Source organism: Gracilinanus agilis, chromosome 2 (assembly GCF_016433145.1).
Source record: "Gracilinanus agilis isolate LMUSP501 chromosome 2, AgileGrace, whole genome shotgun sequence".
Classification (NCBI taxonomy): domain Eukaryota; kingdom Metazoa; phylum Chordata; class Mammalia; order Didelphimorphia; family Didelphidae; genus Gracilinanus; species Gracilinanus agilis.
The window spans coordinates 127,716,271-127,743,157 of record NC_058131.1 but is presented as its reverse complement, the minus strand read 5'-3'; the positions used below and the strand labels follow the sequence as shown (position 1 = coordinate 127,743,157).

Below are 26,887 nucleotides of genomic sequence, written 5' to 3'. Positions count from 1 at the left end.
ATAATAATATAATAACATGTTTATATTACACACAAACACATATATTAAGTATAGGTTCTGAGACAGCAGAGAGGCAAGGGCTTGGCAATAGGGGTTAAATATTTTGCCTAGGGTCATACAGCTAAGGAGGTATCTGAGACCAGATATGAACCCAGGACCTCCTATCTCCAGGCCTGGCTCTCTATCCACTGAGCAGCTTAGTTGCCTTTCCAATTTTCTTTTGAAAAATAGTCTTGCTATTTTTACTCTGTGTTTCCAAATCTTTGTTGGCTTATCATGCCTTGTGTTTTTACAGACTTCTCATCATTTTAGAGAATCCAGGAGATGAAAGGGACCTTAGAGATCATCGATTCTATGTCTCTGCCTAATGGATTCAGCCTCTGGGCAGCAGTGATGCCAGGATAAATTGTCTCAAACTCATTAATATTTAATTTTTTATGTAATCTTAATTTTATATGGGATGAAGTTGGGTTTCACAATGGCTAGCCTTTATTTTCTCCTCTGCTTTCCAAGGAACAATATCGAATGATTCTCTCAGCTATTATGAGGCAGTTATAGACTAAAAAAATCATCTCATAGATTTAGGTCTGGAAAAGAGCAGAGGTAACACCTAGTCCAGAGCTCTCATTTTCCACTTGAAAAAGTTGGGTGTTTGAGAGATTAAGTGACTTAACCAGAGTCACACAGGTAATAAGTATCAGAGGCAAAATTTGAATTCAGCTCTTCTTTACTCCAAGAATAGTGCTCAGTAAACTCTGCCACACAGCTTCTTAGTGTGCCCAAGTATGACTTCTTAATCAGGATTTCAAACAAAACTATAGTGATTTAAAAAAAAAAAAAAAAAAAAAAAAGATGGTATCATTTCTTACCACTAGATGGCAAAAGATGACTGAGGAATGAAGATCTGGGCACCAACCTAGAATCCTCTCCAGCTATAGTATAACACTGTCCCCTCAGGTCCAAACTAGATCTGCTTACCTCATCCATTGAAGACTTTTTACAATCATCATCATCGTCATCATCATCATCACTCTCTATATCTGCTTCTCCTGTAATGTTTTAATTACAGAACAACAAATTACACTTCAGAACCATTAAAATTTTACAGGGACAATGTAATAGGATTTATTTAGGTTTTTATTTTCCCCCCTAATTCATTATAGAGCTAAAGGGATTTTATCTCTGACTAAAGATATCTTTTCATAAAGGCTTAGTTATAGACAAGATGCCTGATCATCTTCAATAATGTGACGTTTCTAAATGTTAGGATGAATTTTGTAAACTTATTAGCAAGAGCAGTTATCAGAATATGAATATTAAGAGGACAGATGGCATGGTCCTGGAAAAATAGTGTAAGGAATCCCAAAGTACAGGATAAACCAAGGCTGGTAAGGGAAGTTAAGGGAAATAAGAGTTTAATTTCTTTTAAAAAAAGCTAAATTGAGAGGGAAAAAATATCAAAGAAGGAATAGGGCCTATACTGGTGCCAAATGACAAGAGAGAAGAAACAGCTGCTCAATCCTTATTTTGTTTTTGTTTTCTATGTAAAACCTTTGCCCTGGAAATGACACCACAACAATTACTTAATGGGGAGTTGGAGACCAAGATAAATAGGAGAGAGTAAGAGAGCCCCGAGTTCCTGTGGTACTCCAGGGGGGAGACAGGGATAGACAACAGTTGTTCTGAAAAGTATCTGGGTGTTTTAAAGGACTGCAAGATTACTATGATGTGGGAGTTAAATAAGCTAATATAATCTTGGGCTTCATTAAATGGGGCATATTTTCCAAGAATAGGGAAGTGATGGTTCTGTTATTTTCTGCCTTCATCAGAGCTCATTGGAATATTTTGTTCAGTTGTGGGCACCACTGTTTAAGAATGACGCTGATGAGTTGGAGCATCCCCTGGAGGTTAATCAAGATAGGCAATGTCCTAGAGTCCATGGCATATGAGGATAAGTTGAAGGAACCGAATGTGCTTAGCCTGGACTTAGGTTGGGGTGGGGGGACCCTTGGTAGGAATATAAAAGTTGTGTTTAAGTATTTGAAGGGCTGTCACGTGGAGAAGAGGTTAGATTCATTAGAGGACAGAACAAGGGATGATAGATAGAAGTTGAAGAGGAAAATTAAGGCTCAATATCAGGAAAATCTTTCGAATAATTGGAGTTACCAAAAATGGAATGGAGTATCTCAAGAGATTCTTGCTCCTTGGAGGCCTCAAAGCAAAGGCTGGACAACCTATTTGTCAGCTGTTATGCGGAGGATTCCTTTCACATGTGGGTTTGATTAGATTGCATTTGAGGTCTATTCTAATTCTTCATGCTTCTGAGATTCATTTTGGCATCTGGGGCAAACTTAAATGAAATGCAGCACAAACAAAATGTTAAGACAAATTCATTTGGGAGATGTGGGACAGAGACCAAAGGACACCTTCCTGTTGGTTGTCAGTGGGGCAGAACTTTGAAGGAACTCAAGTGGAGTGGGGCAAACTGAGAAAATGGGAGAGTTTCAGGAGAAAGAAACACCTATTTAAACTAATTCTTGATAAATGAGTGTTAGGCTCAGTTGTTTCTTTGCTGCAAAAAATGAGTGCTAGAAGTTCCCTCTAATTTTTCTGCTTGGGGGCAAAGACACAGGGGCTCCATCATATCCACAACCGCGATATCTAGGTTTTATCCTGTGTAAGTTTTCCTGCTTAAATATACACCCTGCATGTTTAGGGGACACTAAAGAGACAACTATATTTTATCTTGATTCCCTACATTCCCAGGGAAGCAGCTGAAATGTTGTTAAAACTTAGGTCATGGTATACAAGTTCCTTGTTGGCACGAACTACTTTTGATTTGTCTTTGTATACCCATCACCAATCACATGGCCTTTGACATAGTAGGTGTTTAATAGATACTTCTTGATTTGAATTAGAATCTTTTACGATAGTAAGATTCTAGCTAATTTTCTTTCTTTTCCTATTTTCTTTCTCTTCTTCTGGAAGGGGACTTCAGAAGTCATTTGCTCCAACCTCTTCATTTTAGCAGTCAAGAAAGGGAGACACTAGTTGGAAGGGATTATAATGCCTGATACCTGTGACCAGAATGATGAAATGTGAAGCAGTGCATTTCAATCATTTCTATTAAAATGCAAACTTAACTCTCTCATGGCATAATATCACTTAGCCTTTTCATTTGGATGGGGCAACTCGATTTTTAAACATCTTAAATCAGTAAGAAAAAGTCATCGATGCACGAATATTTGCACATTTGAGTACATTTAGAAAGAGACAAAAAGCAAGGCTCTGTAACCTATCGAGATACAATTTGCTTTATATTCACTTACAGATAGTCATTTAAGTGTCCTATTTTTAAGGGAATTTCCAAATCTGCCAAAAATACTGATGAGCCACTATGACCTTAACTTGGGCTTTTAGAAATTAATTTTGGTCAGTAAATCAGATTTCTAAACCAAGAACAAATAGGGAGAACCTAATTTAGCATACATTATTTAACTCAGTGCCATTACATAAAATGAACAGCAGATGGGAGCAGAAGCCAGATGATAGAGAGGCACATCCTCTGATTTCCCTGAAATCTAGCCTGAATCCACACTCGCATGGAAACTAGCTGTGGTGGTGCTGTCTCCTTTGAGTGTGTGGCTCTTACCTTTCCACCTAATAAATATTTCCTGCGGCACGTTTTGCTGGATAGAGATCTGGTCTCAGAGATGAGATGATTTAAGTTCAAGTTTTGACAGACATATGTGCGAGACATTTCCTCTCTGCCCCAGGCAACACTCTAGACTAGACAGCCTGCTGCCACTGTATACTGCGCCAGGGAAATCACACTGGATATTTCCATAGGGATGAAATCATAGTTCATTATCCTATGCAGATTGGCATTAGACCAACACACACCTATGTGCAATACGATCGTAGCCTATATCACATATGTCTATCATGCATGTTTGGACAGAGAGGCACACATTATCTATCTGCACATATTCCTCTATATGCTATACTATATGCTATATAAATTTCTGGTGTTCATACACATGCATATTCTTTCTATATGCATCACATAGCGAATATATGCCTATAACATATTATATATTTATGTACAAATATATAATGTGCTATATATAACACAGTGCATATCACAGATATTACATGTGTATATGATGCATATATAGCATATATAGAACACAATGCATAAATTATATAGTTCAATATGCATATGATGTGTATATCCACACATAAACTAATATATCTATATATAACATGCATACATATATATTTTATATACACAAAAGTGTATATATCATATATATGAATGCATCTACAAACACACATTCATAAATGTCTGTCTCTATATATATTACAAAATGTGTTGTATACATTGTAAAAGATTGCTAGGATTATTCAGGTTATTTATATAGTTCATATATACATCCATATATTTTATTATATTATATGTATTTATTATATGTCACTATGTATATTATATGTGTATATAATATGCACACATATTATATATGCCAGTAGCAATACTGCCACTATACTTGTTTTCCCAATGAATTCCATCCAGTTACAATTTTAAATCTCCTATACATTCAACAGGGACAAGGGCTTCTAAATTATGCATCTCCACCTCCTTCCATCATACCTCCAAACATTTCTCCAATAGTCATTCCAGTGCTCTGTGGCTGGTGCCATGTTAATGTCTGCTGCATTGTGGAATTTAAGTATCTTGTGTCTTTCTCTGACAAAGTTCAGCTTTACTCAAATAATTTTTAACCCCAAATTTCCCACCCAATTTTGAATGTTAGCTGACTTGATTAATTTTTAATTAAATTATTAAAATTTTACGGAAATTCTGCAGAGGGGCTTTATGAGAAAATGATTATTCACCCATAATAACCAACAGCAAGCCTGGGCTCATGTGGAGGAGGGAGGATTTGATTATCCCATAGGAGCAATAGATATGAAATAGGAATCTTTGTTTTCCCCAGTGCAGCTCTGGGGAAGTCTAAAAGGAGTTCATCACTAAAACGAGGGGTACAAAGGGGATTGCATATTATAGTAGAAAATCACTGGGCTTGCAATCAGAGGATTCAGATATTATGTTTTCTGCCAGCTTACATATGTACCCATCATTCAAGCAAGTCAACTTTCGTCTCTCTTGCTCTTAGTTATAAAATGAACTGTTTATACTGGATGATCTCTAAAGTCTATTCCTGTGTACTTCAACATTCTTTGATTTCAATTATTAAAGAAACCCCTGACACTTCTCCCTATACTCCCCATTCCTCCAGGACCCTCCCCTGTCGTACCTAAAGTCCTAAGGTTGAGTTGAAGATGTGTCAGGTTGTTGAAGGCTAAGTCACCTGGGTCAAAACTTATAGATTCTCCTAACAATCTGGAAAGCACAAATCTAGCCTTGGATTATCAGTTATTGTAAAATCAGTCTACCTAAAGTCTTATCCATGGGTGATGATTTTTTTTCAGCATAGAATTTCTCAAAGAGTAACTCTCCCATGTCATAAAGTGCTTAGAATCTTCTTGGGTGGAATGATTACCTATACTAGGGCAATCACAGGGCTTTGAAGTGCTGGACTAAAAAAGAGTGGCTGATGTCTCCAGAAGATAGTCTGCTGCCACTGGGGAAAAGACCACAGAATCAAATCTATTTCTAGCTTTACAAATGATGTGTGCTTCTAGTTAAGATAAAATCCATCATCTAAGTGCCAAATTAGTAAGCAATGTTCCTGTTTTATGGACCTACCTCCATATTCAAAAGTCCAAAAATTTCCATGGAGTATGAAGGGGACTGTTACACAACCAGCTAGAGGCCGGTTTACGAAATCTACTGAATTACTAACAGATTGCTGCTCTTTCTCTGGATTAAGCAATAATGTTCACTGCCTGTGAAATTCATTATTTATGTTTTGCATTCAGTTAGTAAGACCAAGGAAACCTAGTTAATGGTGGGAGAGGCAGATGGTGAAAAATTTTCACCCACATAAACATGAAGCACTGGTTGTTTTAGTTGTTATCTTTCATAGGGTAAGGTTTTCCTAGGAGGAAATATGCAGTCTGAAAAGATCATTTATTTTCCAATGCTTAAAGAGAGTTTTCACTGATGGCAAAAATATTTTTTTCAAAAAATACATGTTTAAATAGCTTAGATGAGAGAAGAGGAAATATTTAATGAGTGTTTAAAAGAAAGCTGACAATGAATATTCTAATATTGGTGACAAGGATTTTAATAAGAAAAAAGCAATAGAAACCAAAATGTCAGATGTGACTGAAAGCAGAAAAATGAAAGCAGTGACATCTAAAATAAATATTATTTAAATAAACCTCTAGGGAAAATATCTTCGATATCCATTATGCCCAACAAAATGCCCCTTGTGAGTTTCTTTTCAGATGGCTATAAGATTTTTTTAGAGTGAAAGCTCATGTAGTTACAATCACTCTAAATGATACACAGCCCAAGGGAATTGGGTCACCATTTTCTTTTCTTTCTCCTTGAGCCAACAAAATTTACTACAAGAGCCAGTGGCTTGGCATAGGGTTCTAACTTTAAGAACGAATGCTGTAAATCACAGCCTAATAGCCTTGGAAGATAATTCACTTAGCTTCTCTACTTTTTCACTTTGGAAAAATTGTAAAATGCAAATAAGATCCAAGTTACCATCCAAAGTTAATGGGTTCAATACTTTATCACTATTTAGAGAATTACTATTCTCAAGGAGCCTGAAATCCAGCCCGAAATACATTAAAGATCAATTGCCTTTTTCTGAATCTCCAAAAGTAAGTATTAATGTTCTTTGTATGTCCAAGTAAAAGGACAGGGTGGAGGGTGCAGGGACCCTCATGTATTTATATACATATACAGCAATTCCATGCTCCTTATACAGATTGTAGGCATTTCTCTCAACCAATGAGGAAAGAGTTCCATACATACATGCATAAATATATGTATATGTATATATACAAATACAGATACATGCATATAGGAATGTATGAACAGGAGCTATTATTAATGATTCAAAAAACAGAAATATATTTTCTGAGATGTATATGATTTCAAGCATCAAATAGTTGAATATCATCCTTTGTTAGGTAGTATAGTGGAAAAGATCATTGGATTGGGGGTGAGGAGGTGTTAGTCTGCTCTGCATATAACTGTGTGCGTTGCCTTAGGCAAAGAGATTAAACCAAAGCTTCCTTGAACACAGGAGCTGTTTAATTTTTGTATTTGTTTCCTCAGTTCCTGGCATATAATGGGTCCTGCATAAATGCTTTTGATTGACAGATGAAGTTATTTAAACTCTCTGGGTCTCTGTTTGTTCACCTACAAATATTCTGTGCTAGATGATTCCTAAAGTGCCTTCTAGCTGTAATATTCTCCAACTCAATGATTTACCTGCTCCAGGAGATGAAGGTTCAAACACACTGGATGAGTCACTGTAAGTGTTGGATGCCTGTTCTGATAGCTTCTTTTTGGCACTTCCTTCTGAAGACTTGTGTGATTTCTTTTTATTTTTTACCAAAATTTTATACATTAAATCCATAGGGCTTGGAAGAGGAACTCCAGATTCAAGCTAATATTAAAAAAAAAAAAGAAGTGAGAACATTAACACAAACACACATCACAACAGCATACTCTAGTCAACCAAATTGCCAAGAAATGTCTCAGGTTAATAGTAGCAAGTGTGATACTGCTCATAAAGGCGATGAAAAAAATTACTGTCTTTGTCCAACCCAAAGTACTGCCAGCTAAAGAATTCAAAGTACTGTATCTTACAGTTGGCATCTTTATATGAAAAGAAGTTTAGTTTTATCATTGTCATACCATTGCTTTATATTGGAAAAATTGGTGTAGGAAAGTTGAGCAAGCATGAATGGATGGGAACTATTGGCATGAAACCATTACCATCTAGGACCCACCAAGGAAGGAGGGACATTGATCAGGTGCTGTTAAACATTGATGAATAAAAGTAAAGGAATACCTTATAAATAGTTAAAATACAGTGATCGACATCCTCAACTGGAAAGTCCTGATGTAGGTCCCAATGAAAACAAATGAATGGATCCAATAACATCATATTATCTACTGAGTCTGAAATTAAAACTAACATTTCTAAGGAAAGTTGTATTATTTCTAATGTTGAAATTTAAAATCCCATATGCTTAGCAGAGTGCCTGACATACTGTAAGACTAAGATATAATAAAAGGACTAGACCTGTGGTTGCTTTATTATAAGGAACTCCAAGGTAAGAAAACTACTGGTACAGGTAGACAACTTCTCTGCAAACTTATTTTAGTTACTATAACACCAAGAGGTTTATAGCAGTCAAAAGAACATTAAACATTATATACAGTGACAGAAATATTGTTAGAGCAATAACTTATGTCCCTCTCTAAAGAAAGAACTGATACATAGAAACAAGCAAGACACAGTTTCATAATACAGACATCTTTTTATCAAATGCTGTCTATTCTAGTGTAAGGAGGGGAGGAAAGGAAAGAGATACCTGGGAATTTTAATGTAACAGACAAAATAATTTTAAAAATACCAAGAAGTTAAGGCTTGTGAAGTCATAGAAACCAGAATGTTTCAGAGGTAAGACTTGAAATCAGGCTTTGAGACTGGCTCCCCAGACACTATGACATGATACTTAACAAATTCTTTTCATCCATTCATTCTAATGGGAAAGTCATGTTAGCATGAGAGACTGTTTAAAGGTAAAAATCAGTTTTGTGCAAGCTATTAGACACTGGTAACAAGAATGGTAAAGTATGCAGGAGATACATTGGTTTAAAATATTGCTTGAGCTCACTAAATCATTCCCATTTCCTCATATCCTCTTGCTAGGGGATAGTGAACTGAAATAAAGTCAATCTTAAGATATTCATATACTGGGAAAAGAAATGGCATGATGGAACTTGGGATGTCTTTCATCAACTTTGCTTCATCATATAATGAAGGGGAGAATTTTCTTTCTCTAGAAAAGATGCTGATGCCACCATAGCAATGTACAATTCAGCTACTGCCATAGTAAGTAGGGGTATGATGATGATGATGATGAGGAAGTGAGGAGGAGATAAGACATGGACAGGGACTCTACAATCTGTACCCTTTGGCTCAAGTATGCACTTCTCAAGAGGATCTGGTTATTTTCATTTTGAAGTATGTCCTTTCTTGGCTGTTATGCTGACTGCTTGTGAGTGCTAAGCAATTCTTCAGTCTAGCCAAAAACAAGTCTAGCTTTAAAGAAGAATATGAGAAAATAGAAGAGAAAAATTATTTCTTCTGTTATCCCAGGAGGGCTACAGAAGAGGCAATCAAGATAACAAAACATACATTTCTCAGCTTCCCTCCTTTCTTTTCCCAAGCAGAAATAAGGGGTTTCTGTATCTTAAAGGGGGAATATCAAAATAACTTACTGGGTATTTTTCTAATGGCTCCATAAGAAGGGCATCTCCAAATATTAGTCTGCAATATTCTGCCATCTTGGCTTGCTGTTTTGGACTGAAAAAAGGGAGAGAGAAAAAACAAAACAAAACAAACACAACAATGTTTATTTTAGTTGCTTTCCAGAAATAAAGAAATCTTGTATCTTTTACCATATTTAGAAATCATTTCCTTATCTCATTCCAGGCCATTTTATTCATCCAAATCTATTTTGTTATTAATATATTGATTTTGATGATATCTCACAGAATGCACCGATACATAAAATTACAAATGGTCCCTTCAAATGATGCTACCAAAGAGTGGTACATACAAAGAAGTGGAATGGACACCTGCTTCTGTGGAGAGATTTAACAGTTAAAGAGACTTCCTCTCCTCATATATTTCCTTTTTATCCAGTAGAATGGAAACTTCATGAGGCCCAAAAGTAAATATACATTTTTTTTTTGTTCCTCAAGCACCTACAAGTGCATTGCCTGGCAGGTAGACTGGATTGGATTGGATCTGTCCACCAGTCCTGATTCACATTGCAACTATAGTGATGACATTCCTTATAGCTCTAGTCACGAGTGGCTAACACACTAAGATATTAGGAGTCTCTATCCTATTGTTATACCTTAGTTTGTCAGATACTTTTAAACCTGACAGCTATGAAAGAACAAGAATAGGATTATAAGATCATAAGATTTAAAACTTGAAGGAAATTTAAAGGGCAATCTGATCCAGTTCCTTTATATGACAGATAAGGAAACTGAGGCAGACAGAGACTAAGTAACTTGTCAAAGGTCATATAGTAAATGTCATGCAGAATTTGAACCTAGGTCTTCCTAACACTAAGTTCAATACTTGTCTTTATGCCATGCTAGATGATATAGTAGATAGACTACTAAATCTAGAGTCAAGAATGTCTGAGTTCAAATCCAGATACTTACCAGCTATCTGACCCCAGACAAGTCACTTAATCTGCATGCTTCAGTTTCTTCAAATGTAAAGTAGAGATAATAATAGCAAATTTCTCCCAAGATTGTTGTAAAGATCAAATGACAATATTTCTAAAATGCCTAGCTCACTGCCTGGCATAAAGTAGGTGCTTAATAAATGATTGCTCCTTTCCCTTCCCTTTCCTAATGCAGCTCCAAAGTAAATCCATTTTAATAGGAAGAAAGGAGAAAGAGATGTCAAGAATAGTTAAACAAGGAAATAAAGGGGCATAGCCATGTGGGAGATTTGAGCAAAGAAGGAGGGATTGGGTATTTCAAGTTCAAAAGGCATTACTAGAGAGAACAGTACTCAAAGTGGAGTTGGAAGAGTTCTAAAAATAATTTATCTACTTAAAAAAGCAAGCCTAAGATTGACTCTATTGAATAACAGTAATATAGCCTAGTGAACTATTGCAGCTATGCAAATGAATTCTAGTTCCAGTTATAACTTGACTTGACTTATCTTGGATGAACTCTGAAATTCTTAGTGGGTCTATAAGATAGAGGAGCAATAAAACTAGCATATCTCACTTAACAAAAAGAATGTATAGATCAAATAAGATGCTAGATGTGAAAATATTTGAAAAAGTTAAAAGAGCTAAATAAATGTAAGGTAATTATTTTTAGAAGTATATTTATTAGCTCAAGAATATATTTCACATCTCCAAGATCTTATCTGAAAAAGTCTACAAGAAACAAAACAAAACTGTGATTATATTGCTTCTGCTTTTCTTAAATTTTTTTTAACAATCATAAAATTTTAAATACAAAAGATTCTCTGATTTTGGAGCCTCTACTTTCATTTGTCCTTAATTTGTCCAATCACATTTTAATATGCTTTCATGCTCCCTACAAAACCTGCATAATTTTAAATATAATAAAAGTCAAATATTACATACTTATATTTTAAAAATAATTCATATTTATTGTCAAATTATATGAGTAATATTTAAACTCAAAAGCTAGAAAGCAGTTATCTAACCATGAGATTTGAATTTAGAGAAGAATGAAGTAGTCATCTTTTGAGCATTTGGATTTTTAAACTCATAAAATAAAGAATCTCAGAGTTGAGAGGAACTTAAAAATTCATCTAGCCAAACCTATTGTCTGAACACGGATCATTTCTACAGCATACCAGAGAAGTGGCATCCAGCTTTTGCCATATTTTTAGGAAGATTTTCCTTATATCAAGCCTAAATATGCCTCTATGAAACTTCTAAGTCCTGCTTTTAGTTCTACTCTTTGAAGCCAAGCAAAACAGATGCAATCTCACTTTAGGAAATCGCCAGCCATGCTTCAGTTCACTCTCTACTTCCTGGCAGCCTCTTTCACAAGTTGGCCAACCACCTTCCAGACAAATACATATACTTCCCTCACAACCCCCCACCTCCGTCTTTTTCCCCAGTTCCAGAACCAGGAATTATGATCAAATCAAGTCTGCTATTGTTCTTGGATGGATTATATCTAATTATTTCTCTATGGTCCCAGTTAACCACTGATATGAAAATGTCTTTCTAGGGTCATCATTCCTTAATATGTCTAGATTTCTCCATTAGAATGTTACTTTCTTGATAGCCCAGGCTATCTTTTCTTCTGTATTGTATACCCAGTATTTAGCACAGAACTTTGCGCTGGTCTGTACTTACTACATCTTTTCTCATGCACTTGTTTATTCATTTATTCTTCCATTTCATTTATACCAAAATAGTTCCCAGGGAAAAGTCAACTCTAATATCTTTTGTCACTCAGTAACAGGGTCATTTAGTTTGAAGATCAAACATAGCTCACAGTATAATTTTAGACAAAAATGACTTTTCCTACAACTCCAGAAGGTATTTCAAAGGTTAAATCTCAGTTTATTCTTTGCAAAATTCTCATAGGCCTTTGTAACAGCTTCACGTCTTTACATCAGGCCTTAATTGTTATTAAAGTCTACCAAAAATAAAATGATATTATAATGTTAAGTGGAAGACAATCACATAATCTTAAGTGAGAAGAGAGCTCAGAGACCATGTACTTCAGCTGATACTGCAAGAGGAATCTCCTCTATAAAATCCTTGGATAAATATTTATCCAGCCTATAATTTAGAACTTGTAGTGAAAAGGAAATTCATGACTGTCCAATACAACCCATTTTACTTTTGGATAGCACCAATTTCCTTCTATTAAGTCCAAATCTGTCTCAGTGCAACTTCCAACTCGTGCTTCTAGATTTGGTCTTGTTGGACAGAAGAAGACAAATTTCACTTTTACAAGATGACCTGACCAATATTTAAAGACAGTTCTCATGTTCCCCCCTCAGTTTTCTCTTTTCTTGGCTAAATATGTTAGCTTCTTTAACAAATCATAGTATGACCTAAAGGCTCTTAGCCATCCTGTTTATAACTCTAGATATTTTCTATGTTATCAATGTCATTTCTTAACTGGAATGGATTTTCAGAGATGATACACTACTCCAGATGTTTTCTGGCCAGTATATTAACTGGTAATATTAATCCCTTGCCTATTGTTCTATATACCAATACTCTTTTTTTTAAAACCCTTTCCTTCCATCTTGGAATCAATACTGTGTATTGGCTCCAAGGCTGAAGAGTAGTAAGGGTAGGCAATGGGGGTCAAGTGACTTGCCCAAGGTCACACAGCTGGGAAGTGTCTGAGGTCAGATCTGAACCTAGGACCTCCCGTCTCTAGGCCTGGCTCTCAATCCACTGAGCTATCCAGCTGCCCCAACCAATACTCTTAATAATGCTTGTGAACAGATTTGCTTTTTTGACTGCCATGTCAAATGGTTTATTTGCATGGAGCATGTACTTTGTAATTATACCAATATCTTTTCTGTGCAAACTTTTGCTCAGCAATACCCCCCCCATCCTGATCTCATACAGTATTTTTTTAAAATCCAAAAATAGAACTAACTTCTATCAAATTTCATCTTAGCATTCTCATCCATGGAGGTCTTTTTAAGCCTCTCTCATAGGCACAAGAGTTGTTATAAGCTCAACCTCACACCCAGGGACTGTGAGTTTACTTTTTTGCCATGTATACTAAAGTTTGAGCCCACTTTCCCCAATATTCTTTGGATTTAAAAATTTTATTCTCTTAGAAAAATTTTCCATGGTTACATGATTCATGTTTTTACTTTTCCCTCTCCCCTCCCCCATAGCCAACGTGGATTTCCACTGGTTTTGGTATGTGTCATCAATCAAGACTTATTTACATATTATTGATAGTTGCATCTCTAATACTCTTTGAATACATTTGTGGGAAAGTGTATCATAAACCTTCAGGAGAAATGTCTTGAAACTAACTCACCTTACTTAGAACCGTAGTAAATACTCTTTTCTGAAAGCTAACTAGTCTGGCTGACCAATTGATATCAATGGATAATCATTGGAGAAGGATACTGGTAGAAGCTTATAAGCCATTGCACTATAAGAACCCCTCTCCAAGCTATGTGAGTCCCATGTTCTTCAGTCATTTCAGTCACCTCTGACTCTTCATGACCTCATCGGGGGTTTTCTTCACAAAGATACTAGACTAGTTTGCATTGATTTCTCTAGCTCATTTTACTGATGAGAAAACTGAGGCAAATTGGGTGAAGTGATTGGCCTAGAGTTACAAAGAGAGTTTCTGGGACCAGACTGGAATGCATGAAGATAAGTCTTCTTGATTCTTACACTCTATCCACTGTGACACATAGCTATCCTCTGGGTACCATGAAGGAAGGGAAATGTAATACCTTCCCAAAATACTACTTTCTATAGGTTTTGAGAAAGCTCCAAAGTCTATGTTACAAACTGCTAAGATGGAATTGATGGGACTTTATGAATGACTGGAATTGGAAAGGAGGGGTGGTGGTCTGAAGAGAGGGTCACCCACTTTCAAGAGAAATTGAAGAAAAATAAGAAGTGGAAAAGATTCTCCAGGAAAAATAAGTGTATTTTAGAAATATTGATTTTCAGGTATCAGCAGGATATCTCTCTGAAGATATACAGTACAAAGTAGAAAGTGCAGGACTGGAGCTAGAGAGTGAACTTGAGGATGGAGATACTCATTTAAGAGTAATTGATATGCAGATGGTCTTTGAAACTATGGTATAGGAGAGACTGCCAAGAAATAAGAGCACACAGAGTGAAGAGGATAGGAATCAAAGATATTGGAGAGTACTCACATTTAAGTGGTAGACTAGGAGGGAGTGGATCTAGGCTAGGAGATAGAAAAAGGAGCAGTTACAGAGACAGAGGCGAGGAACAGAAGGGTGCAATGTAAAAGAAAATCAGAGAAGGGAATATATAAAGAAGAATCATTCACCATAGGCTCTATTTTCTCTCCAAATCATCATCTTTATTCTTTTCACATTTATTCCAGTTTCACATGAAAATGTGGGCCTTCTCCTTGCCAAAGTTAATATCTCTACTTCTGCCTTTGATCCTATCTCTCTGCTGTTTCATTTGGTAAATTGCTTCCTTTGACTAATCTTCAGTCTCTCTTACATACTGGTTCTTCCCACTACCTAAAAACACATCCAAATCCTCCCCTTTCCCCCTAAAAACACAGGTAAAAAACTTTTTTGAACCCTAATAGCCATTCAAGATTTCTTTTACTAACCCAGTGGAATTGTGTGTAGGCTATGGGAGAGGGTAGGAGGAGGGAAGGGAAAGAACATTAATCATGTAACCATAGAACAATTTTCTTAATTAATCAATAAAAAATAAAAAATAAGCATTTCCTTTGCTATCATTTTCCCTCAAACCAAACTCCACTAAAAAGCTTTTTACACTTGTTCCCTCCACTCTCTTTCATTCACTTCTCAATTCTCTGTTCTCTGGCTCCTCAGGTCATCACTCAAGTGAAGCGTTCTCCAAAATGACCAATGATCTCTTAGTTACCAAATCCAATGGCATTTTCTTACTCTTCATTCTTCTTGTCCTCTTTGATCAAAGTTCTATACCTTGTCTTTGATACTTTGTTTTTTCTTGGCTTTCTTGATATTGCTTTCTCTTGCTCATCATTTCTTTCTCTTTGCTAGTCTACTTTCCAGAATCATCATCCATTTTCTAATCTATAACTAGATAGTGGAGAGGACACAGCCTTGTCCTTGACTCAGGAAGATCTGAGTTCACATTCTGATTCAGATATATAATAGCCGTGTGACTTTTGAAAAATCAATGAACCTCTTTGCCTCAGTTTCCCCATTTGTAAAATAGATAAATAATAGCATTTCCCTTGCAGAACTATTTGAGGATCAAATGAAATATAGTGTGCACTTAGCACCAGTGCTTCATGCATAGTAGGTGTTAAATAAATGCGTTTTTCCCCCTTTTTCTGCTTGGCAACTCTTTTGACAATGGCAATCCTTGGGGGAAAAAAGGCAAGAATAAGGAGCACCAAAGAAATATACATTCTCTGGACTCTGAAGCTCATTTATGAAAGGATTTTTCTCCTAAGGCTGGTGTCTAGGTTGTAGAATGGATGGTGTGCTGGCTCTGGAGTCACAAAGAGCAGAGCTCAAATCCTGCCTCAAACACTTACTAGCAATAAAATCCAAGGAAAGCCACTTGACCTCTGTCAGCTTCATTTTCCTCAAAGGAGCATTGTAAGAATCAAATGAAATAACTTATGTAAAGCTTTTTGCAAAACCTTAAAAGCTCTCTATAAATGTTAGCTATGGTTCTGCTAAATAACAGTGAACATACAAGCCAGAGGCAAGAGCCCAAGGCCATGCTTGTAATGCACTTTAGAGGTCAAGGAGTTCATGTTCACCTCTGGCACAAATGATCAACTATAGGGGAAGTGATTCAGAAAAGTGTGTGTGTGTATGTGCCTGTGTCTGAATAATAGAAGACCAAGGGGAAAAAAAGGAAAAAAATATTCCAGTTGAGGATTACAACTGCAGGAATAAAAGGCATTAAAATTCCAATTAGAAAGCTAAAAACCCTGAAGCATTAAGAGAATAAACACTTGGCTACCATGGAGATGAAACAAGGGGGAAGAAGGGAATTTGCAAATGTGGTATATTTTGAGCTCTGGACCATGGAAGAATACACATTAAAACACTGAATCTGGAACCTCTGGTAAACTGATAATCTGCCAACCGAGAAAGATGCCCCACTTCGACAGTAATCCTTTTTCTCGGAAGCTAAACAGCAGATGAGATTTTCAATGGAATTGTGAGGCATCTTAGAGTTCACCTCGTCCAAGGAAGAGCCTCATTTTAAATATCAGGAAACTGAGAACCAATACGTTTGAGATGTTATGACTAAATTCTCCTCGTTCTTTTTATTACTTCTCAGGCCTGGCCTCTTTCCCACGTTCCATATTGTCTTTTTGACCTAGAAAACTTTTTTTTAACAGCAAACAATGACCTTTAACCTAGACTATTTCAATAGACTACTAATTATAGCAGATAGTGCTGGGCCTGGAGTCAGGAAGACCTGAGTTAAAATCTAGACGTTGACACTCTCTAGTTGGGTGACCCTTGCAAGGCACTTAACCTCTGTCAGATTCCTAAACTGTAAAATGGAGATAATGATAGTACCTCCCACCCAAGAATGCTGTGAGGATCAAGTGGAACAATAGTTGTAAAGCACTTAGCACAGTGCCTGGCACAAGGTAGGCATTTAATAAATCCTTGTTTCCTTCCCTTTTCCTTCTTCTCGTTGCCTCTAGGATGAAAAAGGAAATCCTCAGTTTGGCATTTTAATCCCTACATAATCCGTCTGGCTCTTAACTCACTTTCCAGCCTTATTTCATATTACTCTCTTTCATTTATCCTGTGTTCTAGTCCTACTGCTTGACAGCTGTTCCCTGTTCCTGACTTTGCAAGAGCAAAGGGGGTTATTCCATGTCTTTTCTCTTAGCTCAGGGCCCCCTCTAAGAGAAGACTTTCCCTTGTCCTTCCCTGTACCCTTCCCCAATTTATTAGCATTCTCTCCTTCTTGAAATTATCTTAAACTACTTAGTGCATAATTTACATTTACTTATTTACATTATTGTTATATTCCTTTCCATAGTATACATATACTTTGATGGTGAAAATTATTTCATTATTGTTTGATTCCCAGCACCTAGCACCATATGTTACACTTATTAGGTACTTTATTAATTTTTATAAAATCAATATAATATAAATAATGTGATTTCAAATACTCAAAATGAAAAATTCAGTCAATGATCAAGATGCTTACATATATCTAGAGGTATTTTAAACAGGGCATATAGATTTAGGGTTCACAGGATCATAAATTTAGAACTGTGGGAGATCTCAAAGGTGAAATAGTACAACTTCAACCTAATAATAAATAATAACTAGGATTTATACAATACTTTTATTTCTGCAAAGTACTTTTCATATGTAATTTCTTTTGAACCTTACAACAATTGGGGGAGGTAGGTTCTATTATTAACCCCCATAATACAAATGAGAAAACTAAGGCAGACATATTAATGGACTTGCCCAGGTTCACACAGTAGCTAGTAAACCCAAAGTCAGGATTTGAACTAAAGTTTTCTTGATTTTGAAGTCTAGCATGCTAACCACTGCATAGGCAGCTAACATCTGAGAAAAAATTGTAGTGTAGGAAGATAAACTCCCCTAAGACTCATAAGTAAAATATAATAAGGCTGGATTTGAATCCAGATCTTCCAAAAAAATTCAGTAGTCTTCCTCTTTCAATATCCAGATTTGGAATTGTTATTAAAGTATTTGTGTGATTTTTGCTTGCTAAAGTTAGTGCCTCCTTCTCTCAAATAACCTCAAAGAAACGGAGCCATAGAGAATAAAAATTTTTTTTCTTACAGGGGAACATGAACTCTTACAAGAGTTAATTTTTTTCTGAACACAGTCAAATAGGAATCTAAGTGATTTGGATTTATGGTGCTAAGTATAATGGGAAAAGGCTAGAGATAGGATAATTTTGAAGAGAAGTGGAAGGCTGTCTTCAAGACACACACTAGGAACTCAAGGGAAAGGATTTTAGCAGGCAGAAGGCAGAGGAGGAACAGTTTGGAAGTCACAACTGGTATAGTCAGGGACTTCCTGGAGGAGGTTTGGGGTTCTTCCTGTCTGGAAGGGTGCAGGAAAGGCGGCTTGTCAGAGCTTAGCTACCCCAACTGGATTTTGCAGAAGGACAAATCCCCAAATCTTCTTTGGAGATATTATCTTTGACTGGGAATATCTAGAAAAGGATCTGATCATTCCTGCTGTGCTTTCCAGAAGGGATTTATCTAAAAATTCCTGTCAGATTGGCTTTGAGGTTTTACCTCAGGGGTCAAACCCCTGGGATAGACTTAGCCATTTGAGAGCAATCCTAATGGATTTTGGAGTCAGCTTTTAAACTAAATCAAACTAACTATTGAGGGTCATAGATAGGTAGTTTAGTCAGCTTTGGGGGAACACCTAGTTAGGAATAGGGAACTGGTAAGTTAGCTGGAAGACTCAAAGGCTCCCTATTGTGAGGGTTATAGAGGGTTGTTAGGTGAATAGTTAGATCCCTTAGAGTTAGGGACCCCTTGTTCTTATCCTCAGTGTGTATCCCCTCTTATAATAAAAGAGATACAGATTTTATAAATCAGTTGTCTCCAAGGCATTTGTGCAAATTGGCCTAGTGAGTGAAAGTGATTCTGCTTTGTTCTCACTAACCGGAGGTTAGAATACCCAGAGATCAGGGCTGGGTATTCAGGGGGATCCCTAAGTAGATCAACCACTATCTACTATGGGCCTCTCTCTACCTTAACTCTTTTTTTCATAAGGCATCCCAGGCCTGGATGATAGAACAGAACAAGTACTTTTCTCATAGACAGAAGACCTAGATTTGAATAATAGCCTACTTTTTGCTCTATGATCTTAAGGAACTCACTATTTCCTTCAGAGCCTATATCTTCAAATTTAAGATAATGTGAAGAATCTTTGCCCTACCAATGTAGGGAGTTATGACAACAAATGAGAGTCAAATAAGGCAACCTAAATCTGAAATTAAATCTGAAATTTAATGGGATAAATAGAAATACCTATTTTTAGATGTAAATTAATAATAAAATCAAATACAGCATTACAGGATATAGTAGGCCTGATCAGAAGATGGCTAAACACAAAACATCTAGGGATAGTGTTGGACAGCAATAGGTACTTTAATTTAGTCAACACCATAAAAGAATCTCCTGTAAAGCTAATGGGAATTTAGATTGCATTTAGAAAGACAATGTGAATGTGCCACTCTGTTTTGTCCCTATTAGGGCAAGCCTTCAATATTGCATTCAATCCTAATAGTGAATTTTTAGAAAGGGGATGATAAAATTAAATCAGTAAGTCAATGTGTTTATTAAGAAACTACTACATTTTGGGAAATATTCTAAGCACTGGGGATAGAAAGAGAGGTAAAAACACCTTTGGGAGATCTCCTAAACTCACATTTTAATGGAGGAGATAATATGCAAAAAACTCTATACCTATATAGTTTATATGGAAGGCAATCTTAGAGGAAAAGCACTAGTAATGGGTAAATGAATTGGGGGCAGTCAGCAAAAGGCCTCATTGATTTTTTAAACTGGAGTTTAAGTGCGGTTTAAGTCTAGTCTGGAAGGGAGTCAGGTAATCCAGGAGGCCTCCAGAGATGGAGAAGAACATTCCATGCATGGGCACTGGGAAGGAAATAGTAACAAGATATAGAGCTGAGAGAGATATTCTTGTGTGCTAGGAACAGCAAGAAGGTCAGATACTGGATCATAGAATAGATGGAGAGGCATAAAGGAGAAGAAGTCTATGAACAAAAGTCCAGATTATGGAGGACTTTGGGAACCAAACAGGATTTTAGGTTTGGTCCTGGAGGTAACAGGGAATATATCCAGAGTAAAGTAACCAGGATTGTGTAGGAAATGTAGCTCATAGCATCTAAAGATCAGTTGAAGGGGCTAGGGATGCTTAGGCAGAAAAAAAGAGAAAAGTTAGGGTAGAAAGGACAGTTATCTTCAAGTGTTTATTTAGCCAGCTGTCATGCAGATGAAGGATTAGGTTTGTTGTTGCTAGGTTTCAGAGGAGAGAATGAAGAGATGTGTGTGGACATTGCACAGAGGCAAAGGGAAAACCTCTCAACAATAAAAGTAGGAGTTCTTAAGTTGGAACCATGGACCCCAAAACGAAATCTATCTATGGTTTGATTTCATGGGAACTGAAACTTGAAATCTGGATAGGAATAAATTATATCTTAATATTCATTAAGTTCTAAATGAAATTTAACATTTTTTCAATTTATTTTTTAATGCAAACCATTATTCTAAGAGCGGGGAAATGTTTCACCATACTGCTAATGGGGTCCATGACATCATAACAATTAAGAAATACGAAAAACTGATTTGTGACTCTTAAGAGATAGTGGAGATCATCTTATTGAAGACCTTTAAGAAAAAATGGGTGACCTTTTGTTGGATATAATATTGATGAGAGCCTTTTTCAGGAATGGTTGGAATTAGATGAACTTGATTTCTTCTAACTCTGAGGTTCAGTGATATATGTAAAGAGTTAAATAAACACAAAGTAGTAGTAATGATGAGAACGATGGTGAAATGCCAACAAAAAAACTGATTCTTCGTTATGACTTGTATGGCTGAGTTTAACAAAGATATTTTAGTGTCATGAGATTTTTAAATAGTTTAATATTTTATGTAATGTAATTATAGAATGTTCCCAGAAAAAACACCATTCATATTTCCTTTAATATGTATCTAGTGACTCTAGCTATAAGAGTTTAATAGTTATTTAATAGTTATTACACATAAGAAGAAATTGCATTGTCCTTAATTTGACAATGATAGTACTTTGATATTATCCTCTCATTTTTCTTGAGAACTCAAGGAATTAATTTTAGGATAAAATCCTTGGCCCAATAGGAAATAATTGTAAGATCTTTGTTGGCAGAAGGTTTACTGATCATGTAAAAGCAAGGATTAAAATAGTTTTGTTTTGAGTGCATTGAGCTTTCTTAATTCATTGTTTGTGAAAGACACTACTGATTCCAAAATTTTGGCATTCGAATCATAAATAATAATTTCAACAAGAGCCCACTTCTCTCTGAGTGATGGCAAAACCAAAGATAACAACATTGTTGTGGTATAACCAATTGTCTCTGATGTTATCAGACAATTTTAAAGACAGACACAACATATCCAAAGGTTAAAAAAAACAAAATAGAAGCAATTAATTCATATTTCTAAAACTCACAATGATTACACTGAAGGTTATGGGGAACAAAGAGGTGAAGGATACTTGAGAAGTTGAGTCGAACCCTCTCATTTCATAGCTAAGAAAGTCGAGGCATAGAAGGTTAAACACTTGGCAAAAGTTACATAGGCAGTAAGAAGAAGATGGAAGAGCTGAATTTTGGTTTCTTAATTATAGAGTGAGCACTTTTCTAATGCACAAATTTCAACTGCATTAAAATATTACAGAGTTATAAGAAGATGATCAGAATACTGAAACCTACTTAGTAAATAAATACCATGAATACAATAAATTCATGGTTGATATTTTGAAATGAGAAATCATATATACTAAGGATCTGCACTCTCCATCAGATAGCCTTTCAAAGTAATACTTAATCAACACTAAGTAAAACTGGGGAGGATTTTGTATTTTAGGAATGGAAATTATAAACATATACTAGATAGCCTCATTTTTATAAATTCAAAACCTTGCATAATTGGAATAAAATGATTCTCTTTATTAGGTCACACACGTGTTTTGCTAAGCATTTTGAGATATCAAAATGTCAGTGATTAAGAAATATAAAATTGAACTATGTGGTGTGGATGAGGATGATGGTGGTGATGATAGCTTACTTTCAAAGCAAGTGTTAGAATTCAGTTGGACAGAAGAAATTAGTTATCTGGGAACTACTAATTATTTTATCAATGGATACAGAGAATTTAAAAAGAGGATAAAAAGGAGGTGATTTCCATTTTTGTCTTAACTTCTTTTGGCAAATGATATGAATCTTTTATAAGTAGTTTGGCTCAGAATTGGAGTCTATTAAAATATACCCCCCAATAAAATGAAGCAAAGGGAGGCTTCCCAAATATTTTTTGATGATAGTGCCATCCCTATGAAATTTATCTTCCATTTGCTCTGGGTATGTTTATATGTGTGTATATTTAGAAATAGATATGCATTTACTTATGTGAATGTGTGTATGCATATATATATATACATATATACTCTCTGCTCTCTATGCTTATATATATATGTTTATATATATACACACATTCTATATATACACACTGGATATACATACAAAATATCCATTTATATTTAGCCTATATAATTATTTGCATATGTTCTCCATCATTTGAATGAGAGATTCACAAGCCTAGTCTAGGGACTGAGTTTTTTGTCTTTCTTTGTATTCTCAGTGCTTAGCACACTGCCTGGCACATAAAAATGTTTAATAAATGTCTATGCCTGACCGATGATTCAGATTATAGAAGCACCAATACTAAAGATTCTAAAGACTTTTAATTCCAAAGCTCCAGGTTTGGAATCTCTGAATTTCCACAAAATATGTATTCATTGTATTTTAATATTATTTGCCTGTAGCCTATGCTATCTGTAATATACACATTTGTAGGTATATCTGTGAATATAGGTAAAGATAAAGAAATGGATATGTATAAATATGCTATAGTCACGCCATGTCAAAATTTGTCTAGTTATAAGCCCTTCAAACTTTGTACTTTATGATAAATTTAATATTAAATAGCTAAATCTGACTGATCTTAAGTCCTACCAACTATTAAGGGGAATACATAATTAAATGAGAAATATTTGCAAATATTAACAAAACTAAAAGGCAGAGGCACAGAGTAGTTGGTGATCTGCTTAAGATGCAAGAGGGGACCAACCAGGCAGGCTAGATCTCTGACCCCATAAAATTTTAAGTTTCCAGCCAAAAGGCTGTGTGTGTGCTTCTTTCTCATTCATTTTTTTTACCTAAGCCTTGCTTGGTATTTCAAGGGTCTGTTTAATGCTGAGCATTGTGGGAACACTGCTTTCTGACCGTGTAGGTCACATTCCTATTTATATAGTGCTAGATCACATAAATACTTTTTTTAGGATCCATCAGCACTAGCCTCCAGTTGTCTCATTAAAGGCCAGCAGAGAAGTAAGATGAGAAAATAGAAATGGTGACCAAGGCTACAGAAGATTGCAGCCAGAAAGAAGCAGGGAGATTGTTGGCAGTTCAAGCCATGATCTATTCTTGCATCCACTCTTCATTCTTCCAGTATTTGGAAGAAAACCAACCCAGAGAATCTTGATTCCTCAGCCCCTAAAGATAGTTTCTATGGCAATGTAGAAGAATTCCCTGGAGGGAGACTTAAGAATTCAGGGTTGTGGGGAGAGATCCCCACTCCTCTCACTTTTATTTGCTTCCTCTGAAAGCCAGGTATGAATTATCTGCCGAAATATTGAGCATGGAGACATCAGTACATATAAAATATGGGCTTGGTTTCCACAAAATCAAATGGAAATTTTTATATGGTAAAAATGCTCATCAACCTCTCAGGGCAGAAACAAAAAAGGAAGAGTACATGGGTAATTCTGCCTTCTTGCGAATTTGACTTTTTAGAGATGACAAATGTGTTCTTCTGTGTACATGTAAATGTGCTCTGCTGTTTGAAAAAGAAGAATGTTTAATTAAAATTCCTGATATGAGCTGTTGTTCAGTCATTCAGTTATGTCTGACTCTTTGTGAACTCATGAACATATGTGCATCAGATGTCTAATCTCAATATTTTACTGTTAATTATTTTATTGTTAACAAAAGCTAAATGTAAATTCATCCCTAGATGATGAAAACTTCTTACATAATATGTTATCTAAAATAATATCATTAATAAATCCCAAATAATCTTGCATCCAATAAACAATTAAAAATATTTCCCAATTTGTCATTCTCCCCAAAATGTTGTAGTAACCTTATGTAACAATTACTTACGAATCCACATGGTTTTCAAAAGAAAGGAGAATCGGGTATGGTGATGTCTTAAATGCACATTCAGCAATAGCTTCTATCACCTCCTAAAAAGTGAAAACATGTATTTTCAACATTTTCACATTTTTAAGTGTTGTACATAATAACATCAATCCTCTTCTATAGAGAGCTGAAGAAAAGAACAAATCAAAAAGCTACTGAGTAAGAGGGCAAACTCTTTCTTCATCTGACACACGGGTCCTCAACAATTTTGTGAAGAACATTTACTTTTCATTTGCGTTCAGTTGGGGAGGAGAGAAGACTCTGATGGGAAAGGCTCTGAACAGCTCTAGGAAGGGATGTTGCAGCATCCCTTTCTAGGAAACCCAGTAGATTACCAGGATACCTTAATCAGATGAGGGCTGTGACAGAATTAAAATAACAAATCTTCTAGGTAAAGCTGTGAGGTTTCCTAGAAGGTTCCAATCTACTAGTTAGGGAGCCCTGCTCTAAAGAATTTACAGAAGGGGCAGGTAGGAGGCTTCATGGATAGAAAGCCAGGTGTGGAGATGGAAGGTACCAGGTTCAAATCTGTCCTCAGACACTTCCTAGCTATGGTAACCCTGGATGAATCACTTAACCCCAATTGCCTAACCCTAACAGTTCTGCTTTTGAACTGAAACTTAGTTTTAATTCTAAGCCAAAAGTTGGGACTTCAAGGGAACAAAAAGAATTATCAGAAACTAGAGCTCTGATTATTAGTCTAGAGTAGGTGATCAAGGTTGACCTATAATGAGAGGTTGAAAAGACAAAATGTGGAAGAACTGCTTTGTTTGTCGTACACTTTCTTGTCCCTTTTTAAAAAATATTTCTTCAATCCCTCACTTTCCAACCTAGCACCACCCAAGAATAAAGTCAATCTTTGCTAGTAAAGGAGTGGTCTAGTCTTTCCTGGCTGGGAGAAAAATAGCTGACTCAAATGTGACTAAGCTCTTTAATTTGTTCAGGAATCTGTACAATTTCACAGATTGCATCTATATATCTAACAGCTAGTTCAACTCTTAGACTGTTAGCCAAAAAATTAGCCATTAGTTTAAAAACATACCAGTTTGTATTATTTCAGTTATTTGGATGGCCCTTTGATTGATTTGTCCATCATATAGTTGAAATATCTAAGGGGAATATTTCTAGACATATTGGTGTTCTCTAGATCTCACAGCCAGTTTGACTGGGCAGCCCTTTATGTGATACAATATAAAGATAGAGACCTGCTGAAAAATGTTAGAATTACCACTCATCACTCTATTCTCCTGCTTTTATTTTGATGATTTTGAAATGCTCTTCAGAATCAAACACTCTAACATAGGAAGAAGTATTTTAGGATACAAAAATTATACAAATATAAAGTGTTTATTGTTAATAGCAATAATAAACATTCCTGTTTTTATGAGTGGCTTTTTAATAACAAGGCAACATTTATTTATATGACATTTAAATATTATAATATATTTTACATATATTTTTATTTGTTTTACATATATTACTTCATTTGATTCTTACGATAATTCTGTGAGAAAAGTGCTATCACTATCTTAATTTTACATAAGAGAAAACTGAGGCTGGGAGAGTTTAAGTGACTTGCCTTGGGTCAGATAATAAGTGAATAAGTCAAGATTTGAAATTAGGTCTTCTTGATTTCAAAACCTACATTATTAACTGTGTCACCTAGTATCCATTAAAATGCAAATACATTTATAAATTTTTAAGCTTATTAGTCAGAACATTAATTATAAAACATCTTAGTTCACACCCAATGTTAAATAAGGTGCTGTAGGCAAAAGGGGATAAGATATTAGGAGAAAAGAAAGAATGAAGAATAGAAGACAACTTCATTTATTTCACAACTCTGTCTGTGCCTGGCCTTTGTCATAGATAAAGATCAAGCTTCAGATAACTTCAATTTCAGTTGGAATAAACTCAAAGCTCAAGATTTTTTACTGGAAGGTTTTTTTCCTCCAAACTTTTTTTGTTTGCTTTATAATCTCACCATCAAAATTATGTTCACAGCCAAAAATGACATCTCACTCCAGAAGTGTTTTACAAGTGCTTGACAAATAAATCCTTAAATATGGAACTATAACTTTCTCTGCCTAAAGCTATGACTTTCCCAATATTCTCCTTAATTAGAACAATCATGTATTATTTAAAAAGTGGCTGTATTTTCTAAGTTTCTTTTATATACTCTAATATTATTGGCATAAGCACACTAATGGCCTGCATATTGTGGGAAAATTCAGGCTCAAATTATTGTATTTGAGATTTCTGTAGCTTGAATTAATAACCTTTAAAACATATAGTAAACTTTCTAAAATCTCAGTGGATGAAAAACTGCCCTTTAAATTCTTTATCTTTGACTGACTATAGCAGAATATATTTGAATATCCATTTCATAAAGTTGTGTTCATGTTAGTATGAA

At 35.5% G+C, this 26,887-nt stretch overlaps 1 protein-coding gene across 1 annotated transcript in view; it reads right to left on the bottom strand.

The window, feature by feature from the left end:
* PLCB1 (phospholipase C beta 1) overlaps nt 1-26,887 on the bottom strand; it is an 821,547-nt gene that overhangs the window by 166,890 nt on the left and 627,770 nt on the right. The window contains exons 12-15 of the mRNA XM_044659490.1: nt 24,436-24,518; nt 9,443-9,527; nt 7,418-7,595; nt 979-1,049 (exon numbers count right to left, since the gene is read on the bottom strand). Of these exons, the coding sequence (XP_044515425.1) occupies nt 979-1,049; nt 7,418-7,595; nt 9,443-9,527; nt 24,436-24,518 (417 nt within the window). The remainder of the gene's footprint in view (nt 1-978; nt 1,050-7,417; nt 7,596-9,442; nt 9,528-24,435; nt 24,519-26,887) is intronic.